The sequence below is a fragment of the Phymastichus coffea genome, unplaced genomic scaffold, assembly GCF_024137745.1.
Source record: "Phymastichus coffea isolate CEN01 unplaced genomic scaffold, Cenicafe_Pcof_1.1 PCOF00092, whole genome shotgun sequence".
Taxonomy (NCBI): domain Eukaryota; kingdom Metazoa; phylum Arthropoda; class Insecta; order Hymenoptera; family Eulophidae; genus Phymastichus; species Phymastichus coffea.
In genome coordinates this window covers 1,013,525-1,030,847 of record NW_026706903.1, presented here as the reverse complement: position 1 = coordinate 1,030,847, position 17,323 = coordinate 1,013,525, and the positions used below count along the sequence as shown (strand labels likewise).

The 17,323-nt window shown below is 34.1% G+C and overlaps 6 protein-coding genes across 14 annotated transcripts in view; 4 read left to right on the top strand and 2 right to left on the bottom strand.

Annotated features, from left to right (window-relative positions):
• Positions 1 to 798: 798 nt before the first annotated feature.
• Positions 799 to 6,316, bottom strand: LOC131669358 (uncharacterized). Of its 6 annotated transcripts, XR_009302364.1 has the most exons (5): positions 6,155 to 6,316; positions 2,701 to 2,910; positions 2,381 to 2,607; positions 1,748 to 1,827; positions 799 to 1,264 (listed from the first exon to the last, which is right to left on the bottom strand). XR_009302364.1 is itself a non-coding variant. In XM_058944182.1 (4 exons), exons 3-4 carry the CDS (start codon positions 1,809 to 1,811, stop codon positions 837 to 839), a joined length of 492 nt encoding a protein of 163 aa, XP_058800165.1. In that variant the 5' UTR covers positions 1,812 to 1,827; positions 2,701 to 2,910; positions 6,155 to 6,271; the 3' UTR covers positions 799 to 836. The 6 variants fall into 6 exon arrangements, 4 of the variants coding, with proteins under 4 accessions (XP_058800165.1, XP_058800168.1, XP_058800166.1 ...); XM_058944182.1 differs by lacking the exon at positions 2,381 to 2,607 and having other exon boundaries at positions 6,155 to 6,271; XR_009302365.1 differs by lacking the exons at positions 2,381 to 2,607; positions 2,701 to 2,910; positions 6,155 to 6,316 and adding an exon at positions 2,130 to 2,244.
• On the top strand, positions 3,913 to 5,808 carry LOC131669357 (inhibitor of growth protein 3-like). The gene is made up of 6 exons (XM_058944180.1): positions 3,913 to 4,134; positions 4,265 to 4,345; positions 4,411 to 4,482; positions 4,546 to 4,891; positions 5,296 to 5,500; positions 5,584 to 5,808. Exons 2-6 carry the CDS (start codon positions 4,318 to 4,320, stop codon positions 5,692 to 5,694), a joined length of 762 nt encoding a protein of 253 aa, XP_058800163.1. The 5' UTR covers positions 3,913 to 4,134; positions 4,265 to 4,317; the 3' UTR covers positions 5,695 to 5,808.
• A 279-nt stretch (positions 6,317 to 6,595) lies between the features above and the next one.
• Positions 6,596 to 8,360, top strand: LOC131669368 (inhibitor of growth protein 3-like). The gene is made up of 5 exons (XM_058944199.1): positions 6,596 to 6,791; positions 6,872 to 6,943; positions 7,016 to 7,364; positions 7,452 to 7,692; positions 7,773 to 8,360. The coding sequence occupies exons 1-5, from the start codon at positions 6,749 to 6,751 to the stop codon at positions 7,893 to 7,895; spliced, it is 828 nt and encodes a 275-aa protein (XP_058800182.1). The 5' UTR covers positions 6,596 to 6,748; the 3' UTR covers positions 7,896 to 8,360.
• A 681-nt stretch (positions 8,361 to 9,041) lies between these two features.
• Positions 9,042 to 10,160, top strand: LOC131669366 (PHD finger-like domain-containing protein 5A). The gene is made up of 3 exons (XM_058944197.1): positions 9,042 to 9,297; positions 9,413 to 9,603; positions 9,679 to 10,160. The coding sequence occupies exons 1-3, from the start codon at positions 9,246 to 9,248 to the stop codon at positions 9,766 to 9,768; spliced, it is 333 nt and encodes a 110-aa protein (XP_058800180.1). The 5' UTR covers positions 9,042 to 9,245; the 3' UTR covers positions 9,769 to 10,160.
• Positions 10,161 to 10,781: 621 nt separating this feature from the next.
• Positions 10,782 to 11,976, top strand: LOC131669379 (inhibitor of growth protein 3-like). Its single transcript, XM_058944210.1, has 5 exons — positions 10,782 to 10,809; positions 10,961 to 11,032; positions 11,108 to 11,450; positions 11,516 to 11,738; positions 11,860 to 11,976. The coding sequence occupies exons 1-5, from the start codon at positions 10,782 to 10,784 to the stop codon at positions 11,974 to 11,976; spliced, it is 783 nt and encodes a 260-aa protein (XP_058800193.1).
• A 648-nt stretch (positions 11,977 to 12,624) lies between these two features.
• LOC131669361 (uncharacterized) overlaps positions 12,625 to 17,323 on the bottom strand; it is a 47,495-nt gene continuing 42,796 nt past the window's right edge. For 3 of the 4 annotated variants that reach the window (XM_058944190.1, XM_058944191.1, XM_058944189.1), the window contains exons 9-15: positions 14,961 to 15,184; positions 14,629 to 14,871; positions 14,414 to 14,566; positions 14,012 to 14,300; positions 13,694 to 13,937; positions 13,470 to 13,620; positions 12,625 to 13,389 (exon numbers count right to left, since the gene is read on the bottom strand). In XM_058944190.1, the coding sequence (XP_058800173.1) occupies positions 13,126 to 13,389; positions 13,470 to 13,620; positions 13,694 to 13,937; positions 14,012 to 14,300; positions 14,414 to 14,566; positions 14,629 to 14,871; positions 14,961 to 15,184 (1,568 nt within the window). In that variant the 3' untranslated portion in view covers positions 12,625 to 13,125. The remainder of the gene's footprint in view (positions 13,390 to 13,469; positions 13,621 to 13,693; positions 13,938 to 14,011; positions 14,301 to 14,413; positions 14,567 to 14,628; positions 14,872 to 14,960; positions 15,185 to 17,323) is intronic. The other variant, XM_058944192.1, reaches the window with a different exon arrangement.

Genomic DNA, 17,323 nt, shown 5'->3' with positions numbered 1-17,323 from the left:
GTGCTCGAGAAAACGGCATTGCCAAAGACGACGTGATAACATATTATAACAAACGAGAGAAAAACAAACAGCCTGTCCCTGAGAATGTTTATAAAGTGAAATTCAAAAGTTTTTTCAAAGTTCCATTCAATGGGGACTCTAGCACATATCATTCAGATTTTCAAGATCCAGAGATCAAAGATGCATTTTTAAGCAAAATGTGCCTATTCCCGAGTTATTTTGAAACAATGAAAAACATAACGGATATTCCTGGAGCATACGCAACAAAGTAAAAGAATATTGGAATTGGGAAATTTATTTTGTAACATCATTATAATTATCAAAATACTTGTAATGAAGTATTGTTATGTTGCCGACTACATTATCCGACGTTCTTAGTTTTTTCTGAATGTTAAATTAGCTGATATTCTATTTTGGTGAGTTGAAATTGACTCAAATATTTGTTGCGTAATAGCGAAACATACTTTTTACATTGCATACAAATTTCTTTATTTTGGTTAGATGAAAGTTGCGGATACGTGCCTTGGGAATCTTTTTGATACTTTATACATATACTGAAAGATGCTACATTTAGACAAATTGATAGGAGGTGAATAAAATATAGCCATTATCAACAGTTATGGTTTTGTGATGAACAATTGAAAATTTTGTAAGCAAATATAAGTTTAGCAAGCAAATTGTAACAATGAGTTTGGGAGATCGTCGGATTCGAGAAGTAACTAAATTTTGGGGGTCACTCGCAAAGAGTATTGAACAATAATTATCTTGTTATAAACGGAATCGTTATTTTTAGTTAATATTTGTTTATTTGCTACCTCGTTAACTTTATTTTACACTTACTCGTCAGAATATACAGACAATAATACGGTAATTGCTGAAAGATCATATGCCTCCGTGCTTGATAGTACTTCCTTTCTCTCTTTAATGTCATCGAATGTTTGGTTTTTATCAATCCCATCATACCATAGAGCATTTTTACCATCAAATATTCTGACTCTGTATCGACATCGAACATCATGGTTATCTACATTGACAACAGTTATGTGAATTTGGTGAAGTAGTTGCGGCGTTTTATCGCTCAAGTTATTCAGCCCTAATTTTATTCGCCACAAAGTTATCCCCCCTTTATTCTCTATCGGCAGTGTCGGCGACATTAACACTTTATTTTCGCCGGCAGCAATTTTAACTGTGTTTGGTTTTATTGTCCATTTACAACACGCAATACCCATCTCTATAGACTGTTCAATACTATCTGACTTTGCATCTATGAAATTGATGAAATTAAAATGTTAATAACAAATATACATTTTTAAATAAATGATATAAACATACATTTTTGAAAGTTCGTTATCTTCAATCGAATTTTATAGTATGATTACACAGTTTCAATTCATCAGATAAACTCTCGCGCTACACTTTTAGGGATCTGAATGGGGAAACTTTGTCTCTCTTCGAAGATTTACTTTATTTATAGATCGTAGCATGCACTATAATAATTGTAGTACTATAATAATTGTAGTAGAAACAAGCATGAACAGCAACTAGAAAGCATGGTCGGTTATTGAATTTTTGCGTGAATCTAAATATTTATCGACGGCAACTGTTCAAGTACCCAAATTACTATTGTCATTCGAGGATCGTCGAAAAAAAATTTCCCCGTTCATTGTTCATCTAACCAAGTATACAACGGAGTAGAACGAGGCTCGGAGCTTTTTTTGTTAATTACAACACTTGAATTTTACTTTACCTCCATTTGCTGATCCAGGATCAGTAGGTGCTGGCTTCACCGTCGTACCCTGTTTTCCGTTCATTTTTTTGAATTTCCGACTAGAAACACATTATCATGCAGTTAGTTATTTACGTTAAAGTCTTTCAGCTTATTAATTAAAACTATTCATATTGAAATATACATTGTTATGAAAAAGCTGTTATTCCAAGTTATAAATTTATTCGAATCGCACATTTCGTGCATAAAGATTTTCAAATAATTCCTCGATGCATCTTGCTAAAGTGTGTTTATGCTAACGTTAGAATGCAGTAGGATATCAACAACAACCGTTCAAGGAAACGCGATCAAGCCTGATGTTAAATAAAAACAATCAAGTTGATTGAGTAGCACGTAAAATTACATTTTGGTGCGAGGTCGCCATTTGAATGAGGCTATTTTGACATTCCAGTATCCACGATCGTAAACTTGACTGCAGCGCCCAACGGTCACAGATAACGGTGAAACTTGGTAGCTGTCTGAGGTAAAAATATTCACTTTAAGTCAGCCATTAATCCATGTAAAGTAAATGCGACTGTTGAATGTAGCGCCTGCTCGATTTTATTGCGATCGCCAATATACAAAAGAAAAGTGCGAAAATATAAACACACTTACAAACTGGTTGCTTCGTAGCGCGGAGTAACAAATGTTGGCAATCTCGTTTGTGCCAAGATTCAATGCATCATTGTTCCTCTCGGGACGAAATTTCGAAAAGTAGTCAGCGTAAACACGCGATTATGATGAACGCAATAGGGACATCGACTTTTCTATCGCAAGTTACGATAAATAAATCAGCTGTTTTGCGTAGTAAGATGACAATGAAGTTTCACTTTAAAAATCGACTATAACATTATGGTAATTAAATCTATTTTATATACAACTTGAAATATCGCTACTCGAAATACGCCTAGAAATTTAATAATGCAAAATCTTACTTTTGCTAATGTGATTGTCCCACGATGAATCGAAGGAAAATCAGTTTGTACGAACAAAGAACTTGAGTTAAAGGAGGCTAGATTCTCTGCGTGGTTCCTTGTTCAGATGTAGTGATCAGTATGAAGGCTTAACCAGTAAAAAGCCGCTTCGTAAAATGTTTAGCTCTCTCTCTCTTCCTCCGTATGCCAAAACATCAACATCAACACCATCTACACGAAGGCATTAGGAGTGTAAGTATTTATTTTCGCACATTACGATGTTGAAACTAAGGTTGAGGGGAGAGTTTTTCCGTCGGTTAATCGATCGAAAGGCTCTGAACTTTTCCAGGGGGAAGATATCCGAATATCGTCAGAATGTTATATTAACGAGCTGCAGCATTGTACCCTTTACATATATACATGTGTAATTATATCGATCGCGTACTTCGGACATCGCACAAATCTAGCAAAAGCGCTTTATATATGTAAATATCTACTACATTATGCATTAATACGTAACAATTTAATTACAATGTATATACTGCGAAATATCACAATACGATCAGTAAACCTTGAATATACAGTACAAAAATTTTCGGTCCACACTTTTAAAAATTAAATTTCATTGACACATTACTTATTTCATGTTTTCATTTTACTTTATTGTACTGCATTTTATTTTATATGAATTACATCTAAACTTTACTAAATCATCGTAAATTTTATTGAACAGTTTTGAGTTCTGGTCCTTGATCAATTTATTTTTGATAATTCTTCCGATTTGTCAAAGTTGTTAAATTATTATAAATAATTGTCATAACCCTTATCAACATCGAAAACATATTAAGCGTATTCAAGCAACTGTTGTGTGGTTCGCAGAGAATTGTTCACCGTGTTACTGGCTTACTCTCGACTTAAATCTCGTAATGGAAGTTCAAATGTGACGAAAGAAATAAACAGTTCTTCGAGTGAGAAACCGCGTTCAGTTGCATAAACCGAACCTCATACTACTACCTACGAATCCCGTTACGAAGACATTACTGATGCTTGAGAACACGGCTTTGCCAAAGACGACGTGGTAACGTACTATAACGGACGTGAACAAAACAAACGGCCAGTCTCAGAGAAAGTAAAGGGATATTCAAGAGCTTTTTCAAATTACCATTCAATAGCGGCTCTAGTATCTATCATTCAGATTTTCAAGATTCAGAAATCGAAGGTGCTTTTATAAGCGAACTCTTTTCGAGCTATTTTGAAGCAAGGAAAAACGAAACATTTGTACTCAAGACGCGGAGCATTCGCAGCAGAACAAAAAACAATTGGAATTGAAAAATTGTCTCGCGCCATCGTTTAATTTTCGAAATATTTGTAATCACACATCGCTGTCGCTTATTATTTTTCTAGCTACGTTATCTGTCGTTGGCGCCTTTTTCTGAATGTCATCAATTTTTTCTGGTGAGTTGACATTATTGTTACGAAATTTCGATTTATCATTTCACCATAGTGTTTATTTCATGTCGAATTGAAGTTGAATCACATTTGAAGTGTTCAAGCGACATGTATTTATTGCATTTGATTCGGTTAGGTTGAAGCTGCTGATACTAGTAATTATTGTAATCAATTTGACGCCATAGAAGGATGCTACGTTTGCAGAAATTTATCGAAGGTAAATAAAAAGAAGCCATTATTAAAAATTGCGATTTGGTGATCGGCAATGAACACTTCTTTCAGCAAATGCAGATTTACAAAGCCGGTTGCGAGATGATCTCACGACCATCAGAGAGCTCGACTTGGTTGTGCAAAGTGAGTTAACGCGAGACATTTTTCTTAAACAAAATCACTTCAATGTATTCAATGTTATTGTAGATTCGATGGACAGACAGGAGAGACATACTTATATGTTCTTCCAAAATGCCTTAACGTTGAACTCGGACACGAGAGATATTGTATTTCAATCATTATTATCGGATTTTGGAAATATACTAAAGGTTGCAGATGAGAAGGTTGACATTGCTGGGCGGCTGCAGAATATGTTGAGCGAACGGTTAGAGCAATTAGATCGAGAGATAGCGGCGTTCGAAATTGAACTGGCAGCTGAAAATTCTGAAGTCATTCAAAGTATTCAAGAAAGAGTATTGCAAAATGATTATTTTGCAAGTAACAGGATCAATGCCAAATTGAAGACAGTAAAAAGGTTAAAATCAAATAAAAAGTAAGTGAACCTAGAAATTGATTCGATTAAATTTTATCTTAAAATAGAAAGTTTCGAAAAGTAACGATTGTGACCGATCAGTCGACGTTCGAAATTTCGAAATTTGATTATCTTGCACATATAACGTAAGAGTTTAATAGGAAAATTTGAAATTTTTCATCAAATATTTTATTTTATTTTATCGAGCAATTGATTCACTCGTATCTACTAATTGTTTGTTATTGGGACTTACTGAAGTGAATGATAAATTTAAGCAAGTTAGAAGTAATTTATTAAATTGATTGTTATTGAACATTATAATCTTATACAGCCAGCATCGATATTCAGAACACATAGTGTGCACACCTAGATTACAAGTAAATTTTAAAATAAAAAATCATAACAGCATGTATTTTGTTTTATAGGAAGAAAACGACAAGTACATCAACACTGACAATTAGTGGAACGTCCGAAATGACACAGCGACAAACAGTTTTCGCTTCGGAAGTAAATAACAACGAAATTGCTGTTGCGTCAAATGCTCAGTCAAGTGCCACTGCCGATCTGTCACTTTACTGTATTTGTCAAAGACAGGCGTTTGGTGATATGGTTGCTTGCGATAATGAATTTGTGAGCAGATATTTTCTTTTCGTAATTTATACTCGTACAAAATTAATTAGAAGTAATTCAAAAACTGTTGTTTTATATTTCAGTGTCCATATGAATGGTTTCATTATGCTTGCGTGAATGTAGCAACGGCTCCCAAAGGCAAATGGTACTGTCCAAAGTGTATGGTTTGTAAAGTTTCTTTGGATCGAAATTGATGGGAATAATTCATAGAAAAGATGTATAATTTTCTCAAATTTCATAAAGAACTAATAGTTTTATTATTATTTTAATCAACTGTTTCATACTTTGATCCATATACAAAAATATCGTCAGTTAATTATGTATCAAACTTGTAAATGTTTTTATATTATTTAAAACTATGTAAAATGTAAAAATAATAAAATTAATTTAATGAAATAAATTGTATATTCTATTATTGAATTGTTTATTAGCGTAAACTATAGGATAACTAATTTTTATGATTTATCTGTTATTTCTATTTTCATGATTATAAATATACACAAATTTCCAATGAATAATCATTGAACTTGTAATTTACGACAGAACAGAATCAAATACAATTGTTGTTAAACAAAATCAATATTTCAAGTCAAATGATAATTCATATGTGTATATATTTTTTATTTTCGTATTAATGCTCATTTAATTGCTTACGTCCACGATGAAATGCAGGCGCCGAACTTTGGTCCAACGGCGTGAAAGCGTCTACGCCTTGTTATCTTTATAGTCCCGGGCGAAACGCTGAAAATTCATCATCCCCTATACCTCGCTATCGAAATAATAACGACACAAGTACAAAAGACTGCTTTATTAACCGTAAATGCACGTCTGGTTATCACGACAAACAAACAATAACTAACTTGCTTGACGACAAACAACTGTTTCTGATCTTTATTTTTATAGGTTCAATGGCCCATACATATTACGATATTAAATTATTAATATAAGTCCAAAACTTTCTTCTGTAACAAGTACACAAACTTATTTTAAGTGTAGGTAATTCGTTAACTTTGTAAAATGTATTGGTGAAACGCTTAGAAGCTTAATGGAATTACGGCAGTTCCGTTTAATTTTGGTAATTCCATTAACTGATATCCTCACCCAGTTTGCAAATTGGCTGCAACAGCTGGATATAATATTCGTCCCTCACTATGCACGTACGAATAGAGTGTGTCTCTCGAATTACTATACTGGTGTAATACACCTAAATTTTCAAAACTGAATTTACATAGGTAATAGTGGGTTAATATGTCGACCCAAGACATAATGCATTTGGATGATTTACTTGAATGTAAGTTTATCAGTATTGAAACAAATTTCTTATTTTACTAGTGTCAAGCGTGTAAATAAATACTGCAAAATTTGTTTCAGCAATCGAAGAATTACCAATAACAGTAAAGGATATGCTTGTTAATATCAGAGAGCTCGATTTAGTCGTACAAAGTAAGGAATTGAAAAATCCTTTTATTACGAAATACATTTAATTCAACATGGTAATGTTATATTGTATTCTAGATGCATTGGATGAAACGATGGACGACTCTGAAGCATTCTTTCGTGGAGCTGATAACAGTGAACCTAGGCAACGAGAATCCATATTCCAATCACTGATGGCATCTTTTAGGAAAATTCTTGAGGACGCGGATGAAAAAGTTAACATTGTACAAAAACTTGAAAATATTGTGGCGAATAGCCTAAAACAACTTGATATTGAAATAGAGCAATACAAAATCCGTTTGGACAATTATAATCCAGGAATCACTTCTGTGATCGAAGAAAAAGTAGCTGAAAGTGAAATTGCAGCCAGAGAGGAAAATTTAAAATCTGCGTCAAAGAAAAAGAAGAAATCGAAGAAAAAGAAAAAGTCAGTACGTGTTTAAAATAATCGATTGTTTGTACAAGTCGAATATTCCTAAATTACTTTTTCCATACTTTTCGTTTACTTTTACAGGAAAGCTAGAAAAAGTCCGTTAACATTACCTGATATTGACGAAGAGTTGCCAAAAGCGTCAGATCCAATTTTTTATATTGAACAAGATAAAGAAAATGTAGACATCAACACAACCATTATTACACTAAAAGTTGAACCTACCGTCTTACCTAATGACGGTGCATTGATTTACGACCCTGTACGGTACTGTATTTGTAACCAGGTAGCCTACGGAGAAATGGTAGCTTGTGACAATCCGTCGGTAAGAAGATTCTCATTTAACACTTTCATTATGTTGATTCGTATGTACTGATAGGGTATAAATAATGCTTTATTTTACAGTGCAAATCTGAATGGTTTCATTACAATTGCGTTAATTTGAAGGCAGCTCCCGAAGGAAACTGGTACTGCCCAGAGTGTAACGTATGCGACGCCCAATACGAAGGTCCGTTGTTGAATAACTAAATGGAGTCAAAAGCTTTTGGCACTTAATTGATGTTATACCTGCAATGGTTCATTATGGAATCTACTTTTCCTCTAACTTTACATTTTTATTTGATAAACTTTTTGAATTATCACGTAAATCTAGATATCGAATGAATGTACATCGAATCATTTTTGTATTTAGTGGTGTTTTTAATACTCATCTTAGTTCAAATTGATCACGAATTTTTTTAGCCGTCAAAAACTAAATATCTACAATCAACTATTTATAATATAATTAAATATTTATTTTTATACATCAAAAGACTAATTAGTTGTATCAAAGATTAATTTTATTGCATTTTTCCTGACAACTTCAAATTCAAGTTCAAATCTCAATGTTGGAATTGCGCATCCGGAAAAATGAGAATTCTCAATTTTGTTCTTTATACTGATGAAATATTTTACCTGTATTATTTTTCTGATAAAATAATTGAAATTCATTGATGCGATGTTCTATTCATTTATATAGTAAGATTCACCCTTATTAATTACTATAGACAACATCGTATTTGTCTGCATAATATAATTATTGGTCATTAAATATTTTTAAAATGTGCAAAAATTTCATTTAATATAATCCAATAATAATGGAATTAATTAAGAATATAAAGATTGCTGGTAATATAAAGTAAGAAACTACTTTAGCATTATAACAATAATTTCGTTTAGAAATTCAAATGACTATTTTCATTAATTAGTTTACAACTTTTACTTTTTTATACGTTACAAGTTAAGCTATGATACTATAAATCTCGATAAACAGTGCACAAACAAACTTTGATGTTTATTAACAACATTCATGTATGATCGACTCTTCTTACGCTCGAAATTGCTTATTTCATTATTATTATTATTGTAATTTAAAATAAAAAAGCATGCAATTTTTTCAAAAGCTAAGTGAATGTCATAATTTTTAACCGTTTTACGTGGTTCGACAAATTTGCTCGAATTACATAACTGTCGATAAATATTAATTAGACTAATACCTTACCATTGAGCTTCAAATTTTCAGAACGTGAAATGCTATAAAAGTATCAGTGCTTTAATCCCTCTAACAATACCACTCTAAACAGCAAAGTATATTCGCTTGAATCAGTTATAAAGGTGCACTCGCTGTTGCCTCGCAGCTAGTTTCCTATTTCGCGCCCACTCAGCGCGCGCTTCTATCGGATTTAGTTGCGCGCGCATTATATACACTGAAGTAAGTAGAAGCAGAACGCTTGTATGCCGGCGGTGCAGCAGCACGGTTGGCGTAAACAGCAGTTGACCTGTCTGAAAGGTTAGTCTTACTAAGCAGCAGCAACAACACGTGTAAACGAATATTTTGCGATGGCGAAGCATCATCCTGATTTGATTTTCTGCCGCAAACAACCTGGAGTTGGTAAGTTCATTCATTACTACCTCGTACTGTTGTTAATTACCGTAAATCGTAAATATTTTGATCGATGGGATGTACACTACGACAGTACGTTTAATTTAATAAAATGTTTTTTTAGCTATTGGTCGGCTTTGCGAGAAATGTGATGGCAAATGCGTAGTTTGCGACTCATACGTGAGACCTTGCACATTAGTACGTATATGCGACGAATGCAATTACGGATCATACCAAGGCCGTTGCGTTATTTGTGGTGGACCTGGTGTGTCTGACGCATATTACTGTAAGGAGTGTACTATTCAAGAGAAAGACGTAGGTGATACGTATAATTCGTTTCTTTTTTCATTATTTTATTCAGTATACTTAAATTACTTATTATTTTTCTAGAGAGATGGATGTCCGAAAATTGTTAATCTTGGCAGCTCCAAAACTGATCTATTCTACGAGAGAAAAAAGTTTGGCTTCAAAAAACGATAGATTACTATTTGTGCTTGGTCTAATGATATACAGCTGAAATTTTTTTCTATTTTTATAAGAACATTTATGAAAACTTAGTTACAGTGAATTAATTTTGTAACCATATAGACGAAACTTATTGCAATAGGTAAATGAAACTTAGATTAATAACAATTTTATTTAAATAAATAAAATTAGTCTTGTCTTGTAATTCATTCTTTTCATTCATTACAATCATATTACAGTGAATTTTGTTGGTGTTGGTTTTTAATGTATCATATTACAACTATTTGACCTGTATTATAACTATTTTTAATGTCATGCTCATTTTAATATCAAATGAACATTGTACATGTTCTTTTTTTATATTGTAAAGAAAACAATTGACAAACTGATCAAGTATTTCACCAAGTTTAAAATGAAATTGCATTATATCCAACAAAATAAATATAATTTATATTAAACAAATTAAATTTGCTTCTTAGAGTCTAATTCTACATATTCTAATAATTTCTACAGTAATTATAATTGCAGCAAAATAATATCGCGTGAAATGTTCTGTTAGTTGAATATTATTAATTTAACTTTATTAAATTTATCAATCAAAGTAAAATTGAAGCGAATTATTTATACACTAAAAAAATATATATATTGTTTTGGAATGTATATACATTATACTTATACGCGTGGTACGACGTAGTATATCTTGCTGTAGAAAAATATAAAAATATCACGGTTTACCTTTTAATCGTTGACTGTTTTAATAAATTAAATAATTAATAAATCTTATTGTTATATTAAACAAAATGATTCATTTTCATATTTATTGGTTATTTTCTGAGAATCAAAATAAACGTGAATGGCACAATGCCACCAAAATAACAGTACTGTTATACGTTGTTAAATGAAATAACAAAATTTCAATAATATAACCTAATTATTGATTTATAATACCAGTTATATTTATCATTGTTCGTATGTAGATTGACATAACAGAACCAACTATATCAATTGGATTTTAAAATAAATTGAAAATGCTGTATTTAGACGATTTTATTGAAGGTAAATAGATCCTAATAAAAATAATTATTTTTTTAAATACATTAATTTGTTCATAATTTTATGACCAACTTTTCAAGCTGTAAATTTGAATGGAAATTATACAAAATTTAATTCGCCAAATTAAATTACGTTCGCACAATTTCGATTTTAGCAATTGAAAATTTCCCTGAGGAATTACGGGACATGTTAACTACCATCAGAGAACTTGATTTAGGCGTGCAAAGTAAGACAATCTGCTATTTTCATGAAATCTAGAATTTTCGACGAAAAATCTTAAAAGTTATAAATAAATGAATAGATGCAATGGACGAGCAGAGCAAAAGATCTGATGTGTTTTTCCAAAATGCACGAAAAATGAAAACGGAAAAGCGAATTACGGTATTCACATCGATAATGCTAGATTTCAAAAAAATCTTAGAAGATGCAGGCGAGAAAGTGAACGTAGCGGAAAGATTGCGCCATCTCCTGTTGAGGCGCCTCGAGCAGCTCGATCGCGAGATAGGCAAGTTTAAAGTTGATTTGGAAGCGGACAGTCCAGGGATCACTGCAGTCATTGAAAAGAGAGCTCTGATGGACAGTGCCGTTGAGAGCGAGGCGCGTACGTGCAAGGAAAAGAGGATCAAGTCGAAAAAGAAAGACAAGTGAGTAATAGCAATAACAAGCTTCGGTAACGCGTAACGACCATTGGGTTTTTGTTGACGTGCAGAAAAAGAGCAGCACGCCTGTCGGGAGCACCGATTACCGATTTAGGTTTCACGCAGGAGCAACAGCTGCCCCTCGATTTTGCATCACTCCAGGTGGACAATGGTATTTTGCTAAGTAGCAACGTACCTATTGACGCCGACGTTAATTTTGTCTATGATCCGACGCGCTATTGTATTTGCAATCAAGTATCGTATGGAAATATGATCGCCTGCGATAACGATCTCGTAAGTATCCTGCCTTTCTCAAACGCATTTTAATCCAGAGAAATTAAAAGCATCGTTCTTACCTTTTTCCTACATTTTTACATACCCAAGTGCTTCATTAAATTAACTTTGCGTTTTGCAGTGCTCGTACGAATGGTTTCATTACGCTTGTGTTAATTTGACTATAGCTCCCGAAGGCAAATGGTATTGTCCTAAGTGTAAAGTGTGCACAGTTTCTTTGAAACGCAATCAGAAGTAATCGTTTGATTTCATTTATGCTGTTCGCGACTTTGCAGAGAAACGGTGATTATTCAATGGTGACTACACTGACAAAATATATGACATTATCTCCAAATATAATTTTGCAGATGATTAATGTTTTTAATAATATGGTGTGTATATGTTGACTGGTAGCGTTAGCGTAGAGCCCCCGATATTTCGGAAGACACGGAGAACCTGGCATCCTTTTCTCCTCGAATGGATGATTGGAAAAGTAAGCGGGGGTCGTATAATTAATCAGAATGCTATTATCCGAGCGTACGAATTATTTCTATACGTTTCTTTTGAAAATCTCTAATAAATGTTAGCTTATTATATTCACTACGCGTATCCATCTCTTATTTCTCAATATATACACTTTTATTTTTTTATTATGATCTTTAGAACATTATCTAAAAAAATAATGTCATAAAACAAATTCTAACTATTTTTAGTTCTGACTATTATTCATTCAAAAATACGATCTTTTAACAATAAAAACTAAATTATTCCGTCAGGTGAGACAAATTTGTTGTGTTCAATTATTACAGCAACATATTTTTCTCTTTAAATAATATCAGGTGAATATTATTAGAATCTTCTATAATGGATAGTAAAATAAAAGAAAAGTACTGACATATTATGGCAAGATAGCTTTTATTTTATTACGAAAATTTTCTAATTATAAATAAATCTTTAGTTCATGTAATTATACAATATTGACCTCAACACTACAAATATACATTTTTCAATAGTAGTCTTAACCCTCCATCATAACAATTTTCACATTAGCAAGTATGAAACATAACATTACCATTTAGTTCTTTTTTATAAGAAAATAAATTTTAATCATTCTTATAAAAATAACGTTTTATAACAAAACAATAACTTAAACATAGAGTATTGAAAAGTTTGTTAACAGTCAGTTTCAAACTGACTTTTATTTAAGTTTGATTTAATTTTCATAAAAGACTAATAAAGTTTATGGCATTTTCGAAACGACTAAAGCATATGCCTTTAAACAAAAAAGAATTATTAGACAGTGCAAAATAAATTTGATTAAGATTTTTGTTCAAAATGAGTATTAACGTATCGCCTAAAATCGCAAATTGTATTTTTGATTTCATATCAGACTTGTTCAAAAGTGAGATTAGCTACCACGCGTGAGAAATCCATTACGTTGGCGGTCGAGTAGCAGCGAAGCTTCGCACATGATTTTAGCACTGGTGCGTACGAGGAAGAGTAATTGGTATTCGTCGGTGACGGAGAGCTGAGCTCGCGCGCGGACCAGCGCGTGCAGTACCGTTGCTCGCTCTAAGTCCAGCCATCGCTGAAGTGCTGTTTCGCGTTCGCGTGGTCCACCCAGAGTTGCATCTGACGGGCCCCATAGTGAGAATTCTAGCACGGATTTGACCTACAGGTGGATTAAGTTTGTAAGATTTTATTAATTGTGCTGATCTATTCAGATATAAAATTATCTTTCAAAATATTTACTTGTGATAACGTAACGGCTTTTTCACGCATGAGTAGCTCCCGTATTAGCGGTAGCTTCTTTGACAAATTGAGCTGATCCAGAGCGTAAAATGCGCACTGACAGAGCGAGGTATATTCTACATTGTCATTTTCGCAACTGTCTATGCTCAATCTAGAATAAAATTTGAATGATTAATAATAGAACGAATAATGAATCGCTAATCACAAATATTGAAGTTACTTACCTTTGAAAAACGTAGAGCCTATGGTAAGCATCTTTATCTTCACGACACAGTACAATATTGTTTAAATCTTTTGGGGCGTCTTCTATGCCTTGCGCTTGCAAGCTTTTCAAAGCATTGACCAGTTGCAGTAAGATAAAGGATGATTCTCTTGTAGCATTCTCGTCGTTGCTATTCTCTACAGTGACTGATTCGGCAAACGATTTGAGTGTATTGATTTGCAATCGAGGTAATACAGAAATTGTCGCTGTAAAGAAAAATCGTGTGTGTAATTTGAAATCTCATCGAAAAAAACTCGTTATTTCATTGTTTTTTCGTTACCTTCTGCACTTTTCTTCGCTATATTCTGTCCTAAATCTAGAATATCCTTGGGTACAGTATCAATGAATTCGACGATCGGTGCAAGGTAAAATTCCTTTTGTGCGACTCGCATGGATGAGTCGAAGGCCAGGCACAGTGTCACGTTGTTCTGTTCGTTCCATACAGCTGAAAAGAATAGCCGCCTACCTGTCGTTACCGCCGTGCTACGATCGATACTGAAGGAACGCAATTGTAGGTTGATTGTTTTCAAGAAGCGTAGGCTTTGTGGCACTGCAGGTGCCTGATTTGTCTGGAAATAGGATATGAAAATTCGGTAAGACTCTATCGACAAAACTTATAGTCGGGGTTTGCGATAGACGTGGAAGACATGGATATTTGCGTGCAATAAAATTGTACACGCACCTGTTCCAAAAATTGAGCAAGCGCTTCGTGATTGGCAACGATAACTGCCCCATAATTATCTTCCAAACTGTGATGAACGATACTTCGACCCCTGCGTTGTCTCAGCCTACCAATTCGTGCATCCTCGTCTTTTTTTCCGTCTTCGGTGACTTTCTACGATCAAAAAATATAATTGAAACGTAACTTATAAAACGAAAAGTCAATTTGAAACGTACCTTGTCACCATGATAGCTGAAAGGCGAATAGGCTTCAAGTTCGCTTTCGGTGGCGCAATATGGAAGTGAGGTCGATCTAGCGAAGAAAGTCTGTTGGAATCTCAATTCACTGGAGGCATTGGAGTCAAGCGTACCGCTGTCCGACTGACGCTTCGAGAGGGGATACTTGCTCGGATGATTCACGCCTTGTCGCAGTTCTGCATTTGTATCATCTACCTCGAACGTCCGGTCGTCACTCGATAGCTATGGGTTGGGTTCGAATTAAAAAGAAAAAGATACATATCCGACGAGTGCGCGACAACCACTGGATCGAGGTTGAATAGAACAATTACCGAAAAATCCAGCGGTAAGATCTTCGGCCAATCGATCGCGTTCCTCTGCATTGGATTACTGTGAATCCCACTTCTGCTCGAAAGCTGCGCTGATGACTGCTCCTGAGTTTGCCCGCTGACTACTGCAAGCTGCTGTTGGTCCCTCATACTTGACGTACGCCTTGGCTTAGCTGGCGCGAGGCCACTCCTAATAGCACCTGCAACATCCTCCGCTGCTGCAGGCCCTTCACGCGCGAAGCACAAGATCATCACGCCCACAAACAAGCGCGCGCCAAATTTGACGGTGTTAGTAAATAGAATGGTACGACATAACACAATCAAGACAATCAAGACACGTGTGTGGATATCATGTGCAGCGAATACTACGTACGCGCGCGCGCGCGAAAGAGAGAGAGAGAGAGAGAGAGAGAGAGAGAGAGAGAGAGAGAGAGAGAGAGAGAGAGAGAGAGAGAGAGAGAGAGAGAGAAGACAGAGACAGATAAACAGACAGCGGCATCTTATTACTTTATTTTTTCTTTTCGCCCTTCGAGTTATGCGTTGAGTTGCGGTTGTTTTATGCTTTCGCGGTTTGCTTTGCGGGCTATTAGATGGAGAGATCGAATGCTAACGTTGGCTAATGCCAGTTTCCGGAAATGATTCTTTTGCGATTATGCAATTTTAGGAAACGTTGCAAAGCACTGCTGGATTTATTAGTCAAGTAAATTACAATTCTCGATATTAGTCGGTCAAAGTGACTGAAAATGTAATTGTCAAGATCACATCAGCGCGACAGAGACTGCGCGATAAATAAAAAAAAGTAGCACACGCGCAAGTCTCCAGTTACGATGCAAATCGCCATTACGTGCCAGCTCCTTCGGGAGAGACAAAGGAAGAAGAGGATGTTATAGGAGAGTTGGTCGCTATCGCGGTTACGAATCCGCAATAGAGAGCAGCGAGACGCCGACCGCCAAGGAATCTGCATTCAATGCATGCTGCGTTAGTCGCCAGCCAGTTATGTGCATATAGCAAGAGCGAATACATGTATTTTTTTTCATGATGCTTTTTTTTGTTTTTCATTGAATGACAAAACAGCGGAATGGGATACAAGAAAAAAGCTATATTCACTGACAGTTTACACACGTATGTATTACATGTATGTACCATCCAAAAAATGCAGTGATTTGGCGCAATGCTCCGTGTTCCTTTTGTGCTTTGTTTTATTTGTTTTTCAACGATGATTTTATGACTTTTTTTTTAAGTGTAGAAAGTTAGTGTCGAATAACTTTTACCAAAATGAATTGTCTTTGGGGGTCTCGTTTTGTAGTACTGTGAGTGTAGTTTCAGTCCGAGATTGTTCTAACAGTTTTGAGTGTTTGAGAATTATTGACGAGAAAAAGAGAGATGGTCTGTTTTTCAGGTGCGGTTAAATAATAGAAAAGAGTGAAGAGTAAATTTTGAAAAAGAAAAACATGAATAAAACAAAAAATTATGAGCACACCAAATAAAAAAAAATTTAGAAAACGTGTAAAAAAAGACAGCACAAAACACAAAAATGTAAAAAAAATAAAATGACGGCGTGTACGATTGACTGTAAAAAAAAGAACTTTTAGATTTCATTAGAAAAAACATTTATTTCCAAAAAAAAGCACAAAGTTGTATATCAGCTGTGTGATAATACAAAAAAATGTTCGTTCTCGCTAAACTTACTCGCAAAACAGATAGTTGACGGATTGTTCCTCATTCTATTCAGCCATTCTCAAACTTTTTTTCACGCCTTCGTAATACACAAACCTTACTCGAATATTTTACCTTTTAATTTATTTTTTTCTTAAAAAATACTGCTAATTGTAAACGTTACGTATATCATTAACATATCAAAATAGTAAATATATCACAGGATATCGTTAATCCTCGAGACTCGTGAAACATCCGTGAAAAGTCAAGAAAGTCGAGAAAAAAATAGTTAAGATGGTGAACGTAGGAAAAAAGAGAATAATAATGACATGAGAGAATAAAGTCTCTACGTTTCACGAATTCACGAATCATTAAAATCAATCGACCTAAAATTATCATTAACAAAAGTGTACTTATTGCACTAATTATGAAGCACACAAAAAGACGAGATTTTTACTTTGTTTCGTACTATAACTAAAAAAAAAATATGAATAATAATAATTAGGTTTTTAGGTATTTTGTTCAGCGCAGAACTACATGATATACTTTTTTAGCATAGAGACTATTTGGGGATTTTGTCTAATCTTAATTACGTACAAAAATGTACTATCTCGTCCAGATTGATAAATTCTCAAAGTTACATTACTACTTCATTTTTTTTTATTTTTTTTTATTTTTTATTTTTTTGCTTATTAGAAACGAACAAAACA